This window comes from Lepidochelys kempii, chromosome 3, assembly GCF_965140265.1.
Source record: "Lepidochelys kempii isolate rLepKem1 chromosome 3, rLepKem1.hap2, whole genome shotgun sequence".
In the NCBI taxonomy this organism is placed as follows: Eukaryota; Metazoa; Chordata; order Testudines; family Cheloniidae; genus Lepidochelys; species Lepidochelys kempii.
This window is the reverse complement of record NC_133258.1, coordinates 32,105,885-32,124,775: the sequence shown is the minus strand read 5'-3', so window position 1 is coordinate 32,124,775 and position 18,891 is coordinate 32,105,885. Positions and strand designations below refer to the sequence as shown.

General features: G+C 46.0%; 1 protein-coding gene across 1 annotated transcript; it reads left to right on the top strand.

Moving 5' to 3' along the window:
- The first annotated feature begins 559 nt into the window (after positions 1 to 559).
- On the top strand, positions 560 to 3,314 carry ID2 (inhibitor of DNA binding 2). Its single transcript, XM_073336078.1, has 3 exons — positions 560 to 1,354; positions 1,872 to 1,936; positions 2,675 to 3,314. Exons 1-2 carry the CDS (start codon positions 1,007 to 1,009, stop codon positions 1,926 to 1,928), a joined length of 405 nt encoding a protein of 134 aa, XP_073192179.1. The 5' UTR covers positions 560 to 1,006; the 3' UTR covers positions 1,929 to 1,936; positions 2,675 to 3,314.
- The last annotated feature ends 15,577 nt before the right edge of the window (positions 3,315 to 18,891 follow it).

Sequence of the window (18,891 nt, the reverse complement as noted above, 5' to 3'; positions counted from 1 at the left end):
CTGTCATTATAGGAAAAAGTTCCAGTTGATCTTGTTCATTTATTTGACTTTTTTATGCTTATACCTCCTGCAGTGCTTCAGCATACAATACTTATTAGTGAAGGTGATGTACACAACCATATATAAAAAAGAAAGACCTGTTTGTTACCATAATTCAAACTGACTTTCAGGAAGTATCAGGCTTCACTGACACCATGTTACAACTGCAGACTTTATCTGCTTATGACAGGTTTCAGAGTAGCAGCCGTGATAGTCTGTATCCACAAAAAGAAAAGGAGGACTTGTGGCACCTTAGAGACTAACAAATTTATTTGAGCATAAGCTTTCGTGAGCTATAGCTCACTTCCTTTGGTGTATTCTGCACTTATCATGTTTATAGTGTGTCCACCACTACCACACCACACACAAAAATGCTCATAATGTGCTTATGCTCCCAGAGCCTAGTTCATTTTCAGATCCTAAATTTGCAACATTTTTCATTCCAATTTTATCCAAGCTAGCTCTTTAAAATGAAGATGAAAATATTAGGGGAGCATCTGTTGTACTGGAGAGGGCTGAGGGCTCTGTGATCAGACCTGGCTCTTTGCAACCACAATGCAAAATGCCCATTTCATTCCTTTCTCAGTGCCTTTGTAAAATGAGTCAGGAGAGCTCAGCAGTTACTGTACAGTATTTACTATCCTCAGCTGTGCCTAGAATAGCCACACCCCATTCCTCACGATTGGCTCAGAATGCGGAAGACCTGAACCTTCTTTTAGGTTTTTTTGTACCAGTGAGAATGTTTCCCTGCCTGATGGACACATTGGGTGCCTCCAATGGCAGCAAGCACTGGCTGGATTTGGCAGCTCCTGAGCCTGCAGTATAAAAGCAAGTAGAGGCAGCTTGCTGCTTCATTCTGAGCTCAGGCAGCTGCTTAGAGAAAGAAAAGGAAGGGAGGTAGTCAAGCAGGCAGAGAGATCCCTTAGTGTGTGTTTTCTGTACCCTGGAAGTCGGGCTCTCTCCCAGCATGAAAGCTTTCAGTCCTGTCAGATCCGTCAGGAAAAACAGCCTCTCTGAACACACCCTGGGAATATCCCGGAGCAAAACCCCCGTGGATGATCCTATGAGTTTGCTATACAACATGAACGACTGCTATTCCAAACTGAAAGAGCTAGTGCCCAGCATCCCTCAGAACAAAAAAGTGAGCAAGATGGAAATTCTGCAGCACGTTATTGACTACATCCTGGACCTGCAGATTGCTTTAGACTCACACCCCAGTATTGTCAGCCTCCATCACCAGAGACCAGGACCAAATCCTTCCTCCAGAACTCCTCTGACCACCTTAAACACAGACATCAGCATCTTGTCATTACAGGTAAATGTCTTAGCCCTGGTTGTATGCAGTGTTGTTGTAGCTGTGTTGGCCTGAAGAAGAACTCTGTGTAAGCTTGAAAGCTTGTATCTCTGAGCAACAGAAGTTGGTCCAATAAAAGATATTACCTCACCTACCTTGTCTCATTAGCCTTGGCTGGCTTTTCTCCCTCCTTGTTGGCTGTCTTCCTGGCCTATGTGCAGAGTCTGAGATTGGACCTTTATAGTGATAATGGACATTGCAGTTAGGAAGTCAGTACTAGCGTGATGTATCTTTTATGATGGGGGTGACTGGCATGAGAAACTGTTACATGTTTTTTTGTAGCTAATACTAATCATTTTAGATTGAAATAGATGAAAATACCCCAATTGCTAGGCAGCCCTAGTAATGTTGGTTGTCATTGTGAATCCATATGACATGTCACAATTAGAATGAGCTTCATGATCCAGAGTATTTTGTATTTTTTGTCGTGCTGTTAAGATATTTAACACTGCGCTGTTTTTATTTTTCTTCTTTACAGACATCTGAATTCCCTTCAGAATTAATGTCAAATGACAGCAAAGCACTTTGTGGCTAAATTCAATGGTGAGTGTTTGTGGCTCTTTGTTTTCAAAGAATAAATATAATGCAAAATACAATTTATTTTGGGGAGGAAAATGTGTGTATGGGCTTGGATTTAAGACACTTTTTAATTTATAATAAAAGTAACAGGTTTATCGGAGGATACCTTTATAACCAGTAATCAAGCCATAACAATTACACTAGTAATTCATTTGGGGGTAGCCCAAATGAAAGTGCATTTTCGCCTTGCAAATAAGTAGTATAGACTGTTTACCCTGATACTATCCCTTTGTACTTAAATATATCACCACAAAATGTAAATTCTGTGATTATCTGTTCCTAAAACTCTAACCTTCAGATGAAGTGACTGATTTAGTTGAGGATTTTAGCATAATCCGTTAAATTTTGTGATGTGGGATTGTCTGCACTGTCAGTTAAATAAGTGTCTGCTTCTAATCAAATAATTGCTGTAAGAGGCAGACTGGCGCCTCTGAGCAGTGCAGTTACAGAGATCCAAATAGAGTTTGGACTGAGAATCCTCTTTCTGCCCCTCCTGCTGAACGTATGTTATTTTAATGTTTAATTTGTGCTTTTGAGGGGGGTGCATGTGTGTGTGTGTTTTGCATCTGGACGCCAGGGTTTGCCCAATCTTTGAGTGTTTGGTTAAATGTTCAAACTGTGGCTTCCTCTCTGGCGCCAGTCTGTCCGGATCTCTGCCCTGTTAGCATTCTCCTAAATACTCCTCTTTTCAATCTTTTGCAGGTGTTTGCTGACTTTTTTTTCCCCCACAAGAAAATGTCTACAGGATTTTTTTTTTGTTTTTTTGAGGTGCTGAACTTATTTTTCAGCTGTATCTGGAGGGGGAATCTACATCTAATTAAATGGACCTTTTAAAACTAATAAAGAAGAAAAGAACTGAGATCTCTCCCCCCCTCCCCAACTTGGACTGATCTTAACTATTTATGAAGAGACTTTAAATGCCCTTTCCCTAGTTGGAAGGTGTCCTTTATATACTATTCCCAGCATGGGGAGTGAAACATAAAAACTCACAAGGAATTGCCCATTTTAAAGCAGACTTTGCCTTTTATTCCAAAGGTGGAGCGTGAGTATCAGGAGGATCCAGTGTTCAGTTTCTTAGGGAAGTCCATGGTCAGAAATGACCTTTTGATGCAAGCCTAGGATTGAATACTGTGTATATATTTATATATAAATATATATATATATATATATATGAGAGTGAAACCTTGTGAACTCTTTAATCAGAGTTTTCTTGTATAGTGGCAGAAATGTACATTTCTGCAAAAAGTGTAATGATGTACTTAATCATGCTAAACTTTTTATAAAAGTTTAGTTGTAAACTTAACCCTTTTTATACAAAATAAATCAAGTGTGTTTATTGAAATGATTTCCTGCTTTATTCTTGGGGGCCAACAGTTTGCTGGGGCCAGCCAGGTGTTATAATTTTACAAAGTAACAGTTCAAATATGTGTAGAACATAAAATTACTATAAGTTACTATTTTTAATTTCTTGTAATTTGACTAAAACTTATTTTAATGTATGTTCCAAACTTCTAGCCAATCATCTTATAAACAGTGTATAAGAAATTGCCAGAGTTATGGATTATTACAGAGCCGATGCTATTGAGGAACAGTTTGGAAATATACACAAAAGTAGTTAGTCCTAAGAAATTCCCTTGGTGTTTGATTCCCCCCCCCCCGTTGATGACTCACTTTCAGTTCTCCAGTAGTGCTGCCCAAGATCTGGTAACTTGCTTTTAGAATAATTACACAGAATTAAGGGCTGTGGCTAGCTATTAGTCTCCCAACCACTTAATTTCTGCAAAAGGCTTTGAATGCAAAAGTTGGTGATGCGTTAACATGTGATTTGGAATAATGAAGTGACTGTTGCCTTTCCACACTGGAATTTACATGCTTCCATGCAATAGCTCAGTGAAATGGGTTTTCTAATCAGTTGCAGCAGCTTCTCCATATGACTATTGAGAATTGAACTAAATCACTGCTGTGTTACTGATTAAACTTTGGCTGGTCCTAGCATTAACTCTTTCTCCATGAAAGAGAAATTAAGCCTGTAATGAGACTCAACATTTTTAAAAGCAAAGTATGATTTGGTATTTCTTATGTATACATTCTAGTACTACTCAAGGGCATTTGTTGTACTGTACTTGTCCACTGTAAGTTACCTGTCTTCATCTGATTTATTTTGTTGCCATAACATAAGAGGGAGGGTGGGGATGCATTTACTTGAACCTCCTGGTATTGCACTCTATTTTAAACTAAGCTATAAAGTTTCCTAAACTGGGAATTCCAAACAAGTCAACTTCAAAATCCTATACCTGAATGGAGTTATTTGCAGTGGAATGAGGGGAACTCTGATAATGGTCTGGGTAAGGACTGTTCTGCAGAAGGAATTACCTTAGGCCTGGTGGGTCGGGTTGAGATTTGTGGACTCTTCCAGGAAAAGGCACCTCCACCTGAGGCCAGTAACACTTTCATCATAGTGAACAGATGTGTGGGTGGCACCACACAGTCTGCATCGGCTGCCTTTCCTTGACCTTGACACCAAATCCATCCTCTGAAGCTGGGGAGAAAGCCAGCTCTGATCTCTTAATACAGAAGCTGCCCTGACCAATCAGTAGCGCAACCCTTTGTGAGGGGTCAATGCAATAAGAACACAAGCCTTGCATTGAAAGTCTGGATTCAGAATAGGGTGAGGTGGGGGAGGAGAGCTAATCTACTGCTTCTCACACTACACCCACCTCTCTGTCAAACCAGTGATTAAAAGTCTCCAGAACTGTAGCAAACATTTAATGCCTCCTATAGAGAAACCCTGCTACTGGCTCAGCAACAGTAGGGCTGCATGCAGTTTGTTCTAATTTTGCACAGTGAATGATTAACCCCACAAGAAAGTATTTAATTTAAAAAAAAAAAAAAACCACCTTAGCTTCATTTACACAAGTCAACATATCTCAATGCCCCTAAAATCATTCCTGCAGATGAATTTTCTCGAACCCAAATCAAGCCCTAGGATTTTAATCTGTTTTGAGGTCTTCGGTCTCTTTTTCCCACAGTAACACGCTAACGCACTCAAACACCAGCAGGTTCCTCCCTCCCCCTCAAAGCTGATTTTCCACCTAAATCTTGAGTCCGGCTGAGGTTGTAAACAGGCAGTAATGCATGCTGCTGTAAGGTCAATTTTTCTTTTTTTTTGGGGGGGGTAGGGGTCTTAGGAAGTTAAGAAAAAAACTAGCAGAAGCATTAAGGATTACAGCATAGCCCTTAGAAAGCAAGGAACTGTGTTTCTTGGACACTTTTGAATTATGGGGTGACAAATATATTAGTAGACCCAAACTAATGTTTCTCACTCATGTACTGTCAAAACAGGAGTTTTTCCATTGCCAAGGATGTGGGGGTTTCTTGCAGGGCAGGAGGGGGCAGGGGAAAGGGAGAAGAACAATAGAAAACCACACCTGCTTTTAAAAATGCAAATTAAATAGTTTCCTTCTTCAAGGATTAACTACCTGTGACTTAATTTGGCATTTCCACCACGCATTTCCTCTGACCAGTGCTTGGGGGTTATTAGTCACCTAGTTCTAAATGTTTTACTAGAGACTGACACTCATTGGGTTCATACTGAAATGTTTATCGTTCAAAAGATCAACTGCAAAGTTAAAGCTTGGTCCCTAGAACTTTCACATTGATGCTCATGTGAAGAATTGGGCCTCCCTTTATTATCTAACATTGGCCTCATAAAAGTTTCTGCATATGAATAGGGAATCCTAGATCAATTACTTTTCACCCTCTTTCTGGGGCCTGGCGTAAACTATAAGATTATATTGTATCTGAAAACAGCAGCTGCCAACAATCATGTTACATGTCTTGATGCTGAATATGGTAGATCAGGACAAATCGTGGTCAACAAGTCAGTTAGGATGTGTTAGCAAACATGTTTATTAGCTGTAAAATTATGTGGCATAGAGCAGGCCTAAAAGTTGCAAATGCAGCCACAGATTTAAGCGTAAAGGCCCCATTGGCAAACAAGAGAACCCAACAAGGGATTTAAGAATATTCCCTGTCCAGAAGATTTGGGATGGTAAGAGTTCTTCAGAGCCTTTCATCAGGTTACAGAAAACACAAAGAGCCCCTTTGTTTTTTGCTGACCATTTCCAAAGCAGATGAAAAGGTTTCAAATGCATTGAAATATTTATCACAAGTCATTTAAAGAATCAGTGCAAATATTTTGACAAAATTGCTACAAAGCGTCTTGACTCCAGATTAAAATTAGTACCTCTGAGTCACATTCCATTCATGTTGGTCTTTTTATACAGTAATTTTTTACTCATGTAACATGCACTAGCCATGGAGGGTGAGCACCACCTTCTGGTCTACCTATAGAAGGCAGATTCTCCCCTTTTTTAAAATGCCTGCTTTCGCTTTTTTTTATTTATGCCTGTACTACTGTGCACAAATCATCTTTAAGAAAGAAATCAGTTGATGCTTTAAATTTTAGTGAATAAGGGAAAAGTGCAATCCTTTATGGATTATTTTAAATAATTTTATAATTTCATCCTGATAGTTACATATTGTATACTGTATAAATTGGGTGAAAATCCAGTACATTACTTCTGTCGCCTGTGCTGATCCAACTTTGAAGCCTAAAGTTCTTAAACATTTGGTATCTGAAGTCTGAAAGAAAGGTTTAAATGAAAAATAGATTTTTTAAAATTTATTTTGTTGTTGTAAGGAGTAGAGCCATGTTCATACATCACGCCAATTGTTTTTATTTGTTTTGGGAAAATAAAACAGGTTTTTCTACATAATTTTGTGTGTAGAAACTGGGGAAAAATTATTTGCCCCATCAAAGGAAATAGTTTGCAGAAGAATACACCCTGGGAAACATGGAAACATGTCAAGTATTAATTAAGGAGAATACTAATACTTATGTGTAAATCTCTCTCCCTTTCCATTGCCAAAATTTAATCTCTTGCTGCATCATATCACATTTTATACAGCCTAAATTGTATGGGCCAGGGATTGTATTATATATTTGTAAGGGACACAAAGGAGCAGAAAGCAAAAACACGTGAATGCTAAGACATGTTTAGCGACAAACAAGAGGCAAGAAGAATGTAAAGTTCTACCCAGAGGAAATAAGGAGTGCTAGAAGGGTTAAAAGGGCATAGACTGATAGAAAATATCAAGAGGCTCAAGATGCTGGCCAAAGAGCTGATCTACAACCTTGTACAAGACAATCAAACAGCTAACAGGAAATTCTAGCAGTACTGAAGTCCTTGTTCAAGACATAAATGGAAAGGCTCTTAGTATATAAGAAGAAAAAAGGAAAACATGGGCAGAATATTTTCAGGCTATTTGAAATAGACCAAGCACAAGCAAACTAGTAGAAATACATGATGAAGACTTACCACACCAGAGCGTGATACTGATTTAGGAGATATTACAATAAAAGTTAGCAAACATCCGAGAGTGCTAAAGGAATTGGCGGCTGTGATTGCAGAGCCATTGGCCATTATCTTTGAAAACTCGTGGCGAACAGGGGAAGTCCCGGATGACTGGAAAAAGGCTAATGTAGTGCCAATCTTTAAAAAAGGGAAGAAGGAGGATCCTGGAAACTACAGGCCAGTCAGCCTTACCTCCCCGGAAAAATCATGGAGCAGGTCCTCAAGGAATCAATCCTGAAGCACTTACACGAGAGGAAAGTGATCAGGAACAGTCAGCATGGATTCACCAAGGGAAGGTCATGCCTGACTAATCTAATCGCCTTCTATGATGAGATTACTGGTTCTGTGGATGAAGGGAAAGCAGTGGATGTATTGTTTCTTGACTTTAGCAAAGCTTTTGACACGGTCTCCCACAGTATTCTTGTCAGCAAGTTAAAGAAGTATGGGCTGGATAAATGCACTATAAGGTGGGTAGAAAGCTGGCTAGAATGTCGGGCTCAACGGGTAGTGATCAATGGCTCCATGTCTAGTTGGCAGCCGGTGTCAAGTGGAGTGCCCCAGGGATCGGTCCTGGGGCCGGTTTTGTTCAATATCTTCATAAATGATCTGGAGGATGGTGTGGATTGCACTCTCAGCAAATTTGCGGATGACACTAAACTGGGAGGAGTGGTAGATACGCTGGAGGGCAGGGATAGGATACAGAGGGACTAGACAAATTGGAGGATTGGGCCAAAAGAAATCTGATGAGGTTAAACAAGGATAAGTGCAGGGTCCTGCACTTAGGACGGAAGAACCCAATGCACCACTACAGACTAGGGACCGAATGGCTAGGCAGCAGTTCTGCGGAAAAGGACCTAGGGGTGACAGTGGATGAGAAGCTGGATATAAGTCAACAGTGTGACCTTGTTGCCAAGAAGGCCAATGGCATTTTGGGATGTATAAGTAGGGACATAGCCAGCAGATCAAGGGACGTGGTCGTTCCCCTCTATTCGACATTGGCGAGGCCTCATCTGGAGTACTGTGTCCAGTTTTGGGCCCCGCACTACAAGAAGGATGTGGATAAATTGGAGAGAGTCCAGCGAAGGGCAACAAAAATGATTAGGGGTCTGGAACACATGACTTATGAGGAGAGGCTGAGGGAACTGGGATTGTTTAGTCTGCAGAAGAGAAGAATGAGGGGGGATTTGATAGCTGCTTTCAACTACCTGAGAGGTGGTTCCAAAGAGGATGGTTCTAGACTATTCTCAGTGGTAGAAGAGGATAGGAAGTTGCAGTGGGGGAGGTTTAGGTTGGATATTAGGAAAAACTTTTTTACTAGGAGGGTGGCGAAACACTGGAATGCGTTACCTAGGGAGGTGGTAGAATCTCCTTCCTTAGAAGTTTTTAAGGTCAGGCTTGACAAAGCCCTGGCTGGGATGATTTAATTGGGGATTGGTCCTGCTTTGAGCAGGTCATTGGACTAGATGACCTCCTGAGGTCCCTTCCAACCCTGATATTCTATGATTCTATGAAACACATCAGTAAGCTTAAAATTGGGAGAGCAGCTGGAGAGAATAACATTCCTGGAGAAGAAAAGGAGTACTTGTGGCACCTTAGAGACTAACAAATTTATTTGAGCATAAGCTTTCATGAGCTACAGCTCACTTCATCAGATGCATTCAGTGGAAAATACAGTGGGGAGATTTATATACATAGAGAAAATGAAAGAATGGGTGTTACCATACACACTGTAACGAGAGTGATCACTTAAGGTGAGCTATTACCAGCAGGAGAGTGGGGGCGGGGGGGAGGACTTTTTGTAGTGATAATCAAGGTAGGCCATTTCCAGCACTTTACAAGAACGTCTGAGGAACAGTGGGGGGTGGGGGGAATAAACATGGGGAAATAGTTTTACTTTGTGTAATGACCCATCCACTCCCAGTCTCTATTCAAGCCTAAGTTAATTGTATCCAGTTTGCAAATTAATTCCAATTCAGCAGTCTCTCATTGGAGTCTGTTTTTGAAGTTTTTTTGTTGAAGAATTGCAACTTTTAGGTCTGTAATCGAGTGACCAAAGAGATTGAAGTGTTCTCCAACTGGTTTTTGAATGTTATCATTTTTGACATCTGATTTGTGTCCATTTATTCTTTTACGTAGAGACTGTCCAGTTTGACCAATGTACATGGCAGAGGGGCATTGCTGGCTCATGATGGCAAATATCACATTGGTAGATTATGCAAGTGAACGAGCCTCTGATAGTGTGGCTGATGTGATTAGGCCCTATGATAGTGTCCCCTGAATAAATATGAGGACACAGTAGGCAACAGGCTTTGTTGCAAGGATAGGTTCCTGGGTTCGTGGTTCTGTTGTGTGGTGTGTTGTGATTGCTGGTGAGTATTTGCTTCAGGTTGGGGGGCTGTCTGTAAGCAAGGACTGGCCTGTCTCCCAAGATGTATGGGAGTGATGGGTCGTCCTTCAGGATAGGTTGTAGATCCTTGATGATGCGTTGGAGAGGTTTTAGTTGGGGGCTGAAGGTGATGGCTAGTGGCGTTCTGTTATTTTCTTTGTTGGGCCTGTCCGGTAGTAGGTGACTTCTGGGTACTCTTCTGGCTCTGTCAATCTGTTTCTTCACTTCAGTAGGTGAGTACTGTAGTTGTAAGAATGCTTGATAGAGATCTTGTAGGTGTTTGTCTCTGTCTGAGGGGTTGGAGCAAATGCGGTTGTATCGTAGAGCTTGGCTGTAGACAGTGGATCGTGTGGTGTGGTCTGGATGAAAGCTGGAGGCATGTAGGTAGGAATAGCGATCAGTAGGTTTCCGGTATAGGGTGTGTTTATGTGACCATCGCTAACAGCTGCTACTCTGATTCCTGGAGAGATACTTAAAGCAAGTGACAAAGTAACCCTTCAGACTTTCCTTGTGATTTTGGACAGAATGTGGAATGAAGAAAAGAATCCAACCTGGGGAAGAGAGGCCTTACCAGTAAAATTGGCAAAGATGGGTAACCTTACCAACTGCAACAATTGAAAAGAACCACATTACTCTCAGTGCCTGGGAAAATCACTTGCAACATCATCCTGGAATGTATTAAGAAACTAACAGATCTCCTGCTTAGAGAGATAGTAGAAGGTTTTAGACCACTGACATCATGTGCAGACTCTGTTGCTCTCAGGCATATTATAGAACCAAGTGTGGCATGGAAAGCACCTTTTGTATTAAATGCTATAGATTTCCAGAAGGGTTTTGACAGCATACACAGGGAGAGTCTTTGGACAATTATGACATACTATGGAATACCAGTAAAAATAATCAGAATAATCAAGAATCTATGTGATAATATCACATGTACAATCAGCGATGGTGGCAACATCAGCCAATGGTTTGCAGTAACAACTGGAGTAAGTCAAGATTGTATTATGTCCCCACTATTCTTTGTGCTGGTCATTGACTATTTCATAAGGAAAATAACTGCAGAAGGCACTGAGGAATTTTATGGACAAATAATAAAGCACAATTAGATTACTTCATTTTTGCTGATGAAATTTTCCTGCTTAGTTGGAAGTAAAGACCCAGCTTTTGGTAGAACAGCAAAACAATTTGGTTTGTTTATCAACAATGGTAAGTCAAAATATGTGGTTATCAGCGTCCCAAAAGCAGTAATCAGAGTAGATAGAGAAACACTAGAAGTAGTAAATAAGTGTACCTGTCTAGGGAGTCAGCTGTGCAATGATGGTGACACCATGCTAGATGGTAAACAATGGTACCGGGGGTAGGTGGGGCTGGCAGGCTCCCTACCTGGCTCCGTGCCTCCCTGGCAGCGGCAACATCCCCCTCACTCAGTTCCTAGATGGAGGCATGGCCAGGCAGCTCTGTGCACTGCCTCCACCAAGAGCGCCGGCTCCGCAGCTCCCATTGGCTGGTGACAGGTCTTATTATTTGTACTAATTTCACTTTTCTGTTTTCCTTTTGCCAGCAACATTTGTTGTTTTGGGATATTGTGACCATTTATGAACTTCCACTTACTTTTCACGGTTGAATTTACAAATTAGGGTAAATTTGTAGGCCCAAGTATTATAAACAAAACCCACTTCCATATCTCTTCTCCACCTCAGGCAGAGGTGGGAAGTGAACCAGGAGCTCCCTCATCCCCGGTAAGTGCCCTAACAACTGAGCTAAAGGTTATAAGGAACTCATCCCTCCTCCTTCTCCCTGCCCCCAAGTCATCTTATGGGGAGTTAGCATGTTCTGAGCACATGTACTGGATTGGATATGCCTAGTTTGGGGGTCCCACAAGGGCCTGGGAATAGTTAAGCCCCTTCATTTTCAGTTTAAACCGATTTTTACCCCACTTTTGTATCATTCAAATATATAAAAAATAACTTGTTTTATTAGGAAAAAACAATACATTGTATGAGCTTATGTATTATGATACTACATTAGTCCGTGTGTATATGCAAAGCTGCCTGTTGAAGTAAGGCTATGTATTAGTCTACAAAATACACACAACAAATAAACAGGCATGCACCCAAGCTCTGAAGTGCGTGCGCATCTGAACGTACTGATGAATCTCACGCCCACCGCGTACACATTTCAAGCTCTTAGCAGATAACAATTTAAAGATTTGACACACTAAAATGGGAAGAAAATGAAAATCTGTATCAGAATACATTTCAGAACACAAGTATTTAAAAGTTAAAAAAAAAAACAAGAAAAAGGATGAAGTTGAGTGTGTGCACTGCAAATGGCGTGGCCCAATTATTAAATGTAAATATTTATAGGCTAATAGTTCTAAGTCTACAACAGTAAACTGTTTATTCAAATGAAAAGTTTTATTTGGGGATTAGAGATGTATTGTTTTCTTAAACTCAGAGGTGGCATTGTGTTTTGAGTTCTATTTTAGTTCTGCAGCAAACCACATTGATGAATGGAATTCAAAGCATTAATCTACTGCAGGGATTCTCAAACTTCACAGCACCGCAACCTCCTTCTGACAATAAAAATTACTACATGATCCCAGGAAGGTGGACCGGGGCCCAACAGAGCCCCACCGCCCCAGACGGGAGGGGGAGCCAAAGTCCAAGGCCAAAGGCTTCACCCCGGGCGGGGGGCCTGTAACTTGAGTCCTGCCACCCAGGGCTGAAGCCCGAGCCCCACTCCCCAGGGCTGAAGTCTTTGAGCTTCAGCCCTGGGAGGTGGGCTCGGGCTTCGGCCCCAGGAGGCAGGGCTTGGGCTTTGGACCAAGGCCCCAGCAAGTCTAAACACCAGCCCTGACATCCCCATTAAAATGGAGTCACACCCCACTTTGGAGTCGCACCCCACAGTTTGAGAACCGTTGATCTACTGAATACTTTTTGAACCATCTTTCCATCCACCAAAATAAACCCCAATATTGACCTAAAAAAATTATTAATAGTTTTTGGTCTGATTTTCACCTGTTTTTGTTGTTGTGGCAATAAAAACACTGATAAATTCCCGGAAAAAATGAAGGGCCCTAGGTGTAATACAGGCACAAGCTGCTGGGTGGGGTGAGGACTGAGTTGACTGTATTCATGCCCATCTGCCAAAACATAGGTATCTAGAGGGTTTTAACGGCCGAAAGTTAGGCACCTGCAGGGTTAAACAGCAACTGAGGAGAGTTTTTGTGAATGCCTACATTGTCTAAATGTTGAACTGAGGTGCCTGTCACTTTAAGGACCTAAATCCCTTTGTGAATCCAGCTGTCCCAGTCTTTTGCTTTAACCACAAGATTATCCTTCCTCTCTAGACAATCAGTTGAATTGCAAGACAGACTATACTGCAGCACCCAGCATTTACAAAGGCCACATGGTAGCAGCACTGTTAGTTAAGAAAGACACAAAAGAAGAGATTGAAGCAAATACAAATAGCTTAGTCAAGTCAACCACAGCTGCAACAATGAGAAGCCCATCTGCCACCTTGATCTATTCCTTGAAAAAAAACATAGCGCGCTCTGTCCCCCTGGGGCGGGCAGGGGGCTCCAGCTTTGAACCCCGCATGGCTGTCAGTGTCCCACACTCAGCTGTCAGTGCCCCATAATGCCCCACTTCAGTCAGTGCAAACACTCCTGGTGAGGACGTGCACCGCCATCAGAAGGAGGATAATGTGGATACCAGCTGAATTACTGTGGTGGCTGTAGGTCGACCTAAACTAAGTCAACCCAATTTTAGTGTAGACAAGCCCTGAGAGATTGTGTATTTTTGTGTCCCATCTTTACCTAATCTGACACAGCCCTCTGCCCTACATTGTTGCAATTGTTGGAAGCTACCCTAGAGAAAAGACAGTTATCTTTTCCGTAACTGGTGTACTTCGAGATGTGTTGCCCATTTCTATTCCACAATAGGTGTGCGTGCTCGCTACGTGCATCGGTGCCGGAAGTTTTTCCCCTAGCAGTACCCGTAGGGGGAGCACCCCAGCGACCCCTGGAGTGGTGCCTCCATGGCGCAGTATAAGGGGAGCTGCGTGCTCCCCCCCAGCCTCAGTTCCTTCTTGCCATACAACTCCGACAGAGGGGAAGGAGGGCAGGATGTGGAGTAGACATGAGTAACACATCTCGAAGAACACCAGTTATGGAAAAGGTAACTGTCTTTTCTTCTTCAAGTGATTGCAAGCTGTATTTCTTGGAGGTGGGAGGAGTTCACAGATCCCCAGGACGGAGTACGGCCCTGCCGAACCCGGCGTCATCCTGGTTTGGGAGACAATCGCCTAGTGCGAGGTAAACTTGTCAACCGATGACCAAGTGGCAGCCCTACAAATATCCTGGATAGGGACATGGGCCACAAAGGCAGCTGACGAGGCCTGGTCCCGAGTCAAGTGTTTCTTTACAATTGGTGGTGGGGGAACACCCACCAGATCATAACAGGTGCGAATGCATGAGGTGATCCAGTGGGAGAGGAGCTGGGTGGAAATGGACCGACCCCACATGCGTTCAGCTGAGGCAACAAACAGTTGTGAGGACTTCCTGAATGGCTTAGTCCGTTCCAGGTAGAAGGCAGCGCCCTACGCACGTCGAGCGTGTGGAAGTGGCGTTCCTCACTGGACATGTGCAGCTTGGGGCAGAGGGCAGGCAGGAAAATGTTCTGGCCCAAGTGATAGGTGGAGACCACCTTAGGGAGGAACGTGGGGTGTGGGCGGAGCTGAACCATATCCTTTTGAAAAACCATGTATGGGGGTTCGGAGGTCAGGGCCCTGAGCTCCTAGACCCGCCTGGCCGATGTGATAGCAACCAGGAAGGCCACCTTCCATGAGAGGTGAGGCCAGGAGCACCTGGCCAGAGGTTCAAATGGGGGCCCCGAGAGACAGGATAACACCAAGTTCAGGTCCCATGGTGGGACAGGGAGCCTAGCATATGGAAAAAGATGGTCCAATCCGTTAAGGAATCGTCCAGTCATAGCATGGGAAAACACCATGTGACCCTGCACCGGCAGATGGAAGGCCAATATGGCCACCAGGTGCACCTTGACTGATGAGGGCACCAGGCCCTGGGCTCTAAGGTGAAGGAGGTAATCCAGGATAAGCTGGATCGGGGTGGCCACCGGGGAAACACCCTACTTGGTGGCCCATCTGGAGAACCGGGACCACTTAGCCAAGTAGGCAAAGCATGTGGAGGGCCACCTACTTTCCAGGAGGACATGCTGGACCCCCTCCGAACACGTCCACTCCTCCCCACCTTGCCATTGAGCAGCCACACCGTGAGGTGGAGAGCCACTAGGTTGGGATGGAGGAGGCGGCCCTAGTCCTGGGAGAGCAGGTCCAGGTGGAGCAGCAATGGCTGCGGCGGAGCCACTGCCAGGTCCATGAGGGTCCCGTACCAATGCTGCCGGGGCCATGCTGGGACAATCAGGAGGACCCGTAGCTTGTCCATTTTTACCTTCTCCAGGATCCTGCTGATGAGAGGGAACGGGGAGAAGGCATAGAGAAACTGGTCTGACCAGGACAGGAGGAAGGCATCCTTCCCAGGCACTCCTTCCCAGATCCCCCCGGAGCAGAACCAGGGACAGCGCCAGTCCAGGTCCACCTGGGCAGTTCCCCACACTTGGAAGAGCTGGTGAGCCACTTCTGGGTGGAGAGACCACTCGTGCTGGGAGAAGTCCCTGCTCAAGCAATCTGCCCTCGTGTTGCGGGCGCCCGGCAGGTGGAAGGCCCTCAGGGAGATGTCATGGGCTATGCAGAAGTCCCACAGTCTGAGGGCTTCGTGGCAGAGGGTGGAGGATCGGGTCCCACCTTGCCTGTTGATATAGAACATCGAGGCCGTATTGTCTGTGAGGACCCTGACCACCTTGCCCTGTAAGTGCGAGCGGAAGGCCACACACGCCAGACGCCCCGCCCTGAGTTCCTTGACATTTAATCTGTAGGGATAGCTCTGGGGCCGACCACAGCCCTTGCATCTGAACGGTCCCCACATGGGCCCCACAACCCAGGTCCAACACGTCGGACACCATCTCCAACAACAGGGCCCTGTCCCAGAAAGAGACCCCTTGAAGCATGTTGCTCGGGGTGGACCACCACCGAAGGGAGACGATCACCAGGTCGGGCACAGTGAGGACCTTGTCCATCCTGTCCCAGGAGAACTCCAAGGCCAGCCAAAGCTGGAGGGGCCTCATTTGAAGCCTGTTGTGGCGGACCACATACGTGCACGCTGACATGTGACCCAGGAGTTGGAGGTACGCTCTGGCCGTTGTCACAGGGAACTTTGTGACTGTGTCGATGAGCCCCTTTAGGGTTTCAAATCTGTCCGGTGGGAGGGAGGCCATGGTTGATGAGGCATCCAGGAGTGCCCCAATAAACTCTATGCGCTGGACCAGGACTAACATGGACTTGGTGTCATTTACTAACAGGCCCAAGGCAGCACATGTGGACAGTAGAGGCGTCACATGATCCTGCACCTGCTACCGGGAGCTGCCCTTGACCAGCCAATCGTCCAGGTAGGGAAAGATCTGGACCCCCTCAGCGCCTGAGGTAGGCCACTACCACCGACATACATTTTGTGAACACCCTTGGGGCAGTGGATAGGCCAAACAGGAAGACCGTAAATTGGTAGTGATTCTGTCCCACCAGGAAACGGAGGAAGCGTCTGTGCCCCTCAAATATGTGGATGTGGAAATACATGTCCTGCAGATCCAGGGTGGCATACCAATCCCCTGGGTCCAGAGAGGGGATGATGGAGGCCAGGGAGACCATGCAGAACTTGAGTTTGACCATAAACTGGTTTAGATCCCGCAGGTCCAGGATGGGCCTGAGTCCCCCTTTGGCCTTCGGAATAAGGAAATAGCAGGAGTAGAACCCCTTGCCTCTGAACTCCCCGCGCACTACTTCCACCGCTCCCAGGTCTAGGAGTCACCCCACATCCTGCTCCAGCAGGGTTTTGTGTGAAGGATCCCCCAGAAGGAATGGGCATGGGGGGATGGTTGGGCAGGGGCGAAACAAACTGCAGCATGTAGACCCAAGAGATCGTGTTGAGGACCCAGCAGTCCGAGGTTAGTCGCTACCACTCCGGGAGGAAAGCACACAACCAATTGCAGAAGGGAAGCTTTACTGAGGGGGGAACCCCTTTGGGAACTGTCAGGGTGCCCCCCCAGCATCCAATCAAAACCGCCTTTTCCCCACCTGCTTGTCCTTGGAGAACCCAGTCTGCGGGGCAGGCTGTGACTGTTGCTGAGGGCGCCTCTTATAGTCTCCCGACTTCTTATAGGCAGCCTCGTATTTAGGCTGGGCAGCTGGAGCAGGGGCCTGCTGCAGCTTAAACTTAGTTTTGGCCGGAGCCAGAACATAAAGACCCAGGGTCTGCAGAATTGTGCGGGAGTCCTTTCTGCCATGCAGCTTTGTATCCTTTTGTTCTGCAAACAGAGCCTTGCTGTCAAATGGGAGATCCTGCATGACCAACTGCACCTCACTGGACAGCCCAGACAGCAGGAGCCACAACACCACTCATGGACACCGCTGAGGCCATGGATCGAGCTGCCGTGTCCGCCGCATCTGACACTGCTTGAAGGGACGCACTGGCAAAAGCTGCACCCTCCTCCACCAGCGCCTTGAACTCTTTTTTAGAATCCTCAAATTTGGGCAGCGAACCCCACAAGTTGAATTCGTATCTGCCCAGGAGAGCCTGGTGGTGTGCCACCCACAACTGGAAACTCGAGGATGAATAAACCTTTCTGCCAAAAGAGTCCAGTCTCCTTGAGTCTTTATTTTTTGGAGTAGGGACTGGTTGGCCCTGCTGCTCCCTGTGGTTGACCGACTCGACCACCAGGGAATTGGGCGCCAGGTGGGTGTAGAGGTACTCGTGCCCCTTGGCAGGTACAAAGTACTTGCATTCCGCCCTCTTCAAGATGGAGGCCAAGGAAGCCGGCGTTTGCCACAGGGCATTTGAAATCCTTGCCACTCCCTCATGGAGGGGCAAAGCCACCCTGCCCGGTGCTAAAGATGACAGTACATTAAACAGGGAGTCCGAGGGTTCCTCCAGCTCCTCTGCCTAGAGGTGAAGGCTCGATGCCACCCATTTTAAAAGTTCTTGATGGGCCCTAAAGTCCTCCTGCGGGACAGAGGGGGGTGGGGCCACTATCACCTCATCTGGGGAGGGTGAGGAAGTCAGTACGGTGCTCTGGGTATCCGCCGGCACCGGAGAGTACACCATTTGGTCAGTCTCCAGGCACGGTGCCGAGGATGTATGTCCTACCGACCCTCTCCTCGGGGGCCTGGAGAGAGAGGCCGACAGCTCCTCTGAGGCTCCAGCTACCAAGTGGGCCCCCACCAGGGGCTGTGTCGGGGGCCACGGTGCCCACTGGTACCACTGTGCCAGCCACTATGGCACCAACGGCCCTGGCTGTTCGGCCTGGCTGGCCAGTGCCATGGAAAGGCGACTACAAGCGGAGACCAGGCTGACGAATGACCTCACGCTGTCACGGGACCGGGAGGAACGGCGGTTAGTCGAGGATGATCCACGTGGACTGCGCTCTGAACGGTCGCTGGGCAGAGAACGGCGTCTGGAACATTCCCACTCCGAGACCGGTGCCGCGCCGGGGGCGACTGTGAAGAACTCAGCAGTGGCTTGCCTCGGAGCCGGGGACCAACACTGGCGGCGCTCCTGGTACCGCCACGGTCATGATGTCTCTGGCCGCCTGCAGGGCCTCCAGCGTGGAAGGCATCCAGACATCCGGAGAGGCCCGGTCCAACACGGCCGGGCTACTCTGCTCAACGCGAGTCAGAGGCCTAGAGGCCGGAGGGGATCGAGGACTGCCAAACATGGGTCTAGTCTCTGCCCCTGGTTTACCTTGGTGTCGCTGCGAAGAAGGCACTTTCTTAGCCTTCTAATGCCTCATAGACTGGGAGCGGTGCCAACTAGTCGAAGGCACCAGGAGGTCACCACACACCGATACCGCTGTGGCTGGTGCCAACTTGAAGCGGCGCACCGGAGCCGGGTCAGCACCAACTCCATGAAAATGGCTCGGAGCCTAATGTCTCTTTCTCTCTTAGTCCAAGGTTTAAACGACTTGCAAATCTTGCAAAGATCA

What these genes read in the sequence shown, in the direction of transcription:
- ID2 (XM_073336078.1), top strand. Translation starts at nt 1,007, where the DNA reads ATGAAAGCTTTCAGTCCTGTCAGATCCGTCAGGAAAAACAGCCTCTCT. An exon ending in TCAGCATCTTGTCATTACAG is followed by an intron (nt 1,355 to 1,871) that starts GTAAATGTCTTA and finishes TCTTCTTTACAG; the next exon opens with ACATCTGAATTCCCTTCAGA.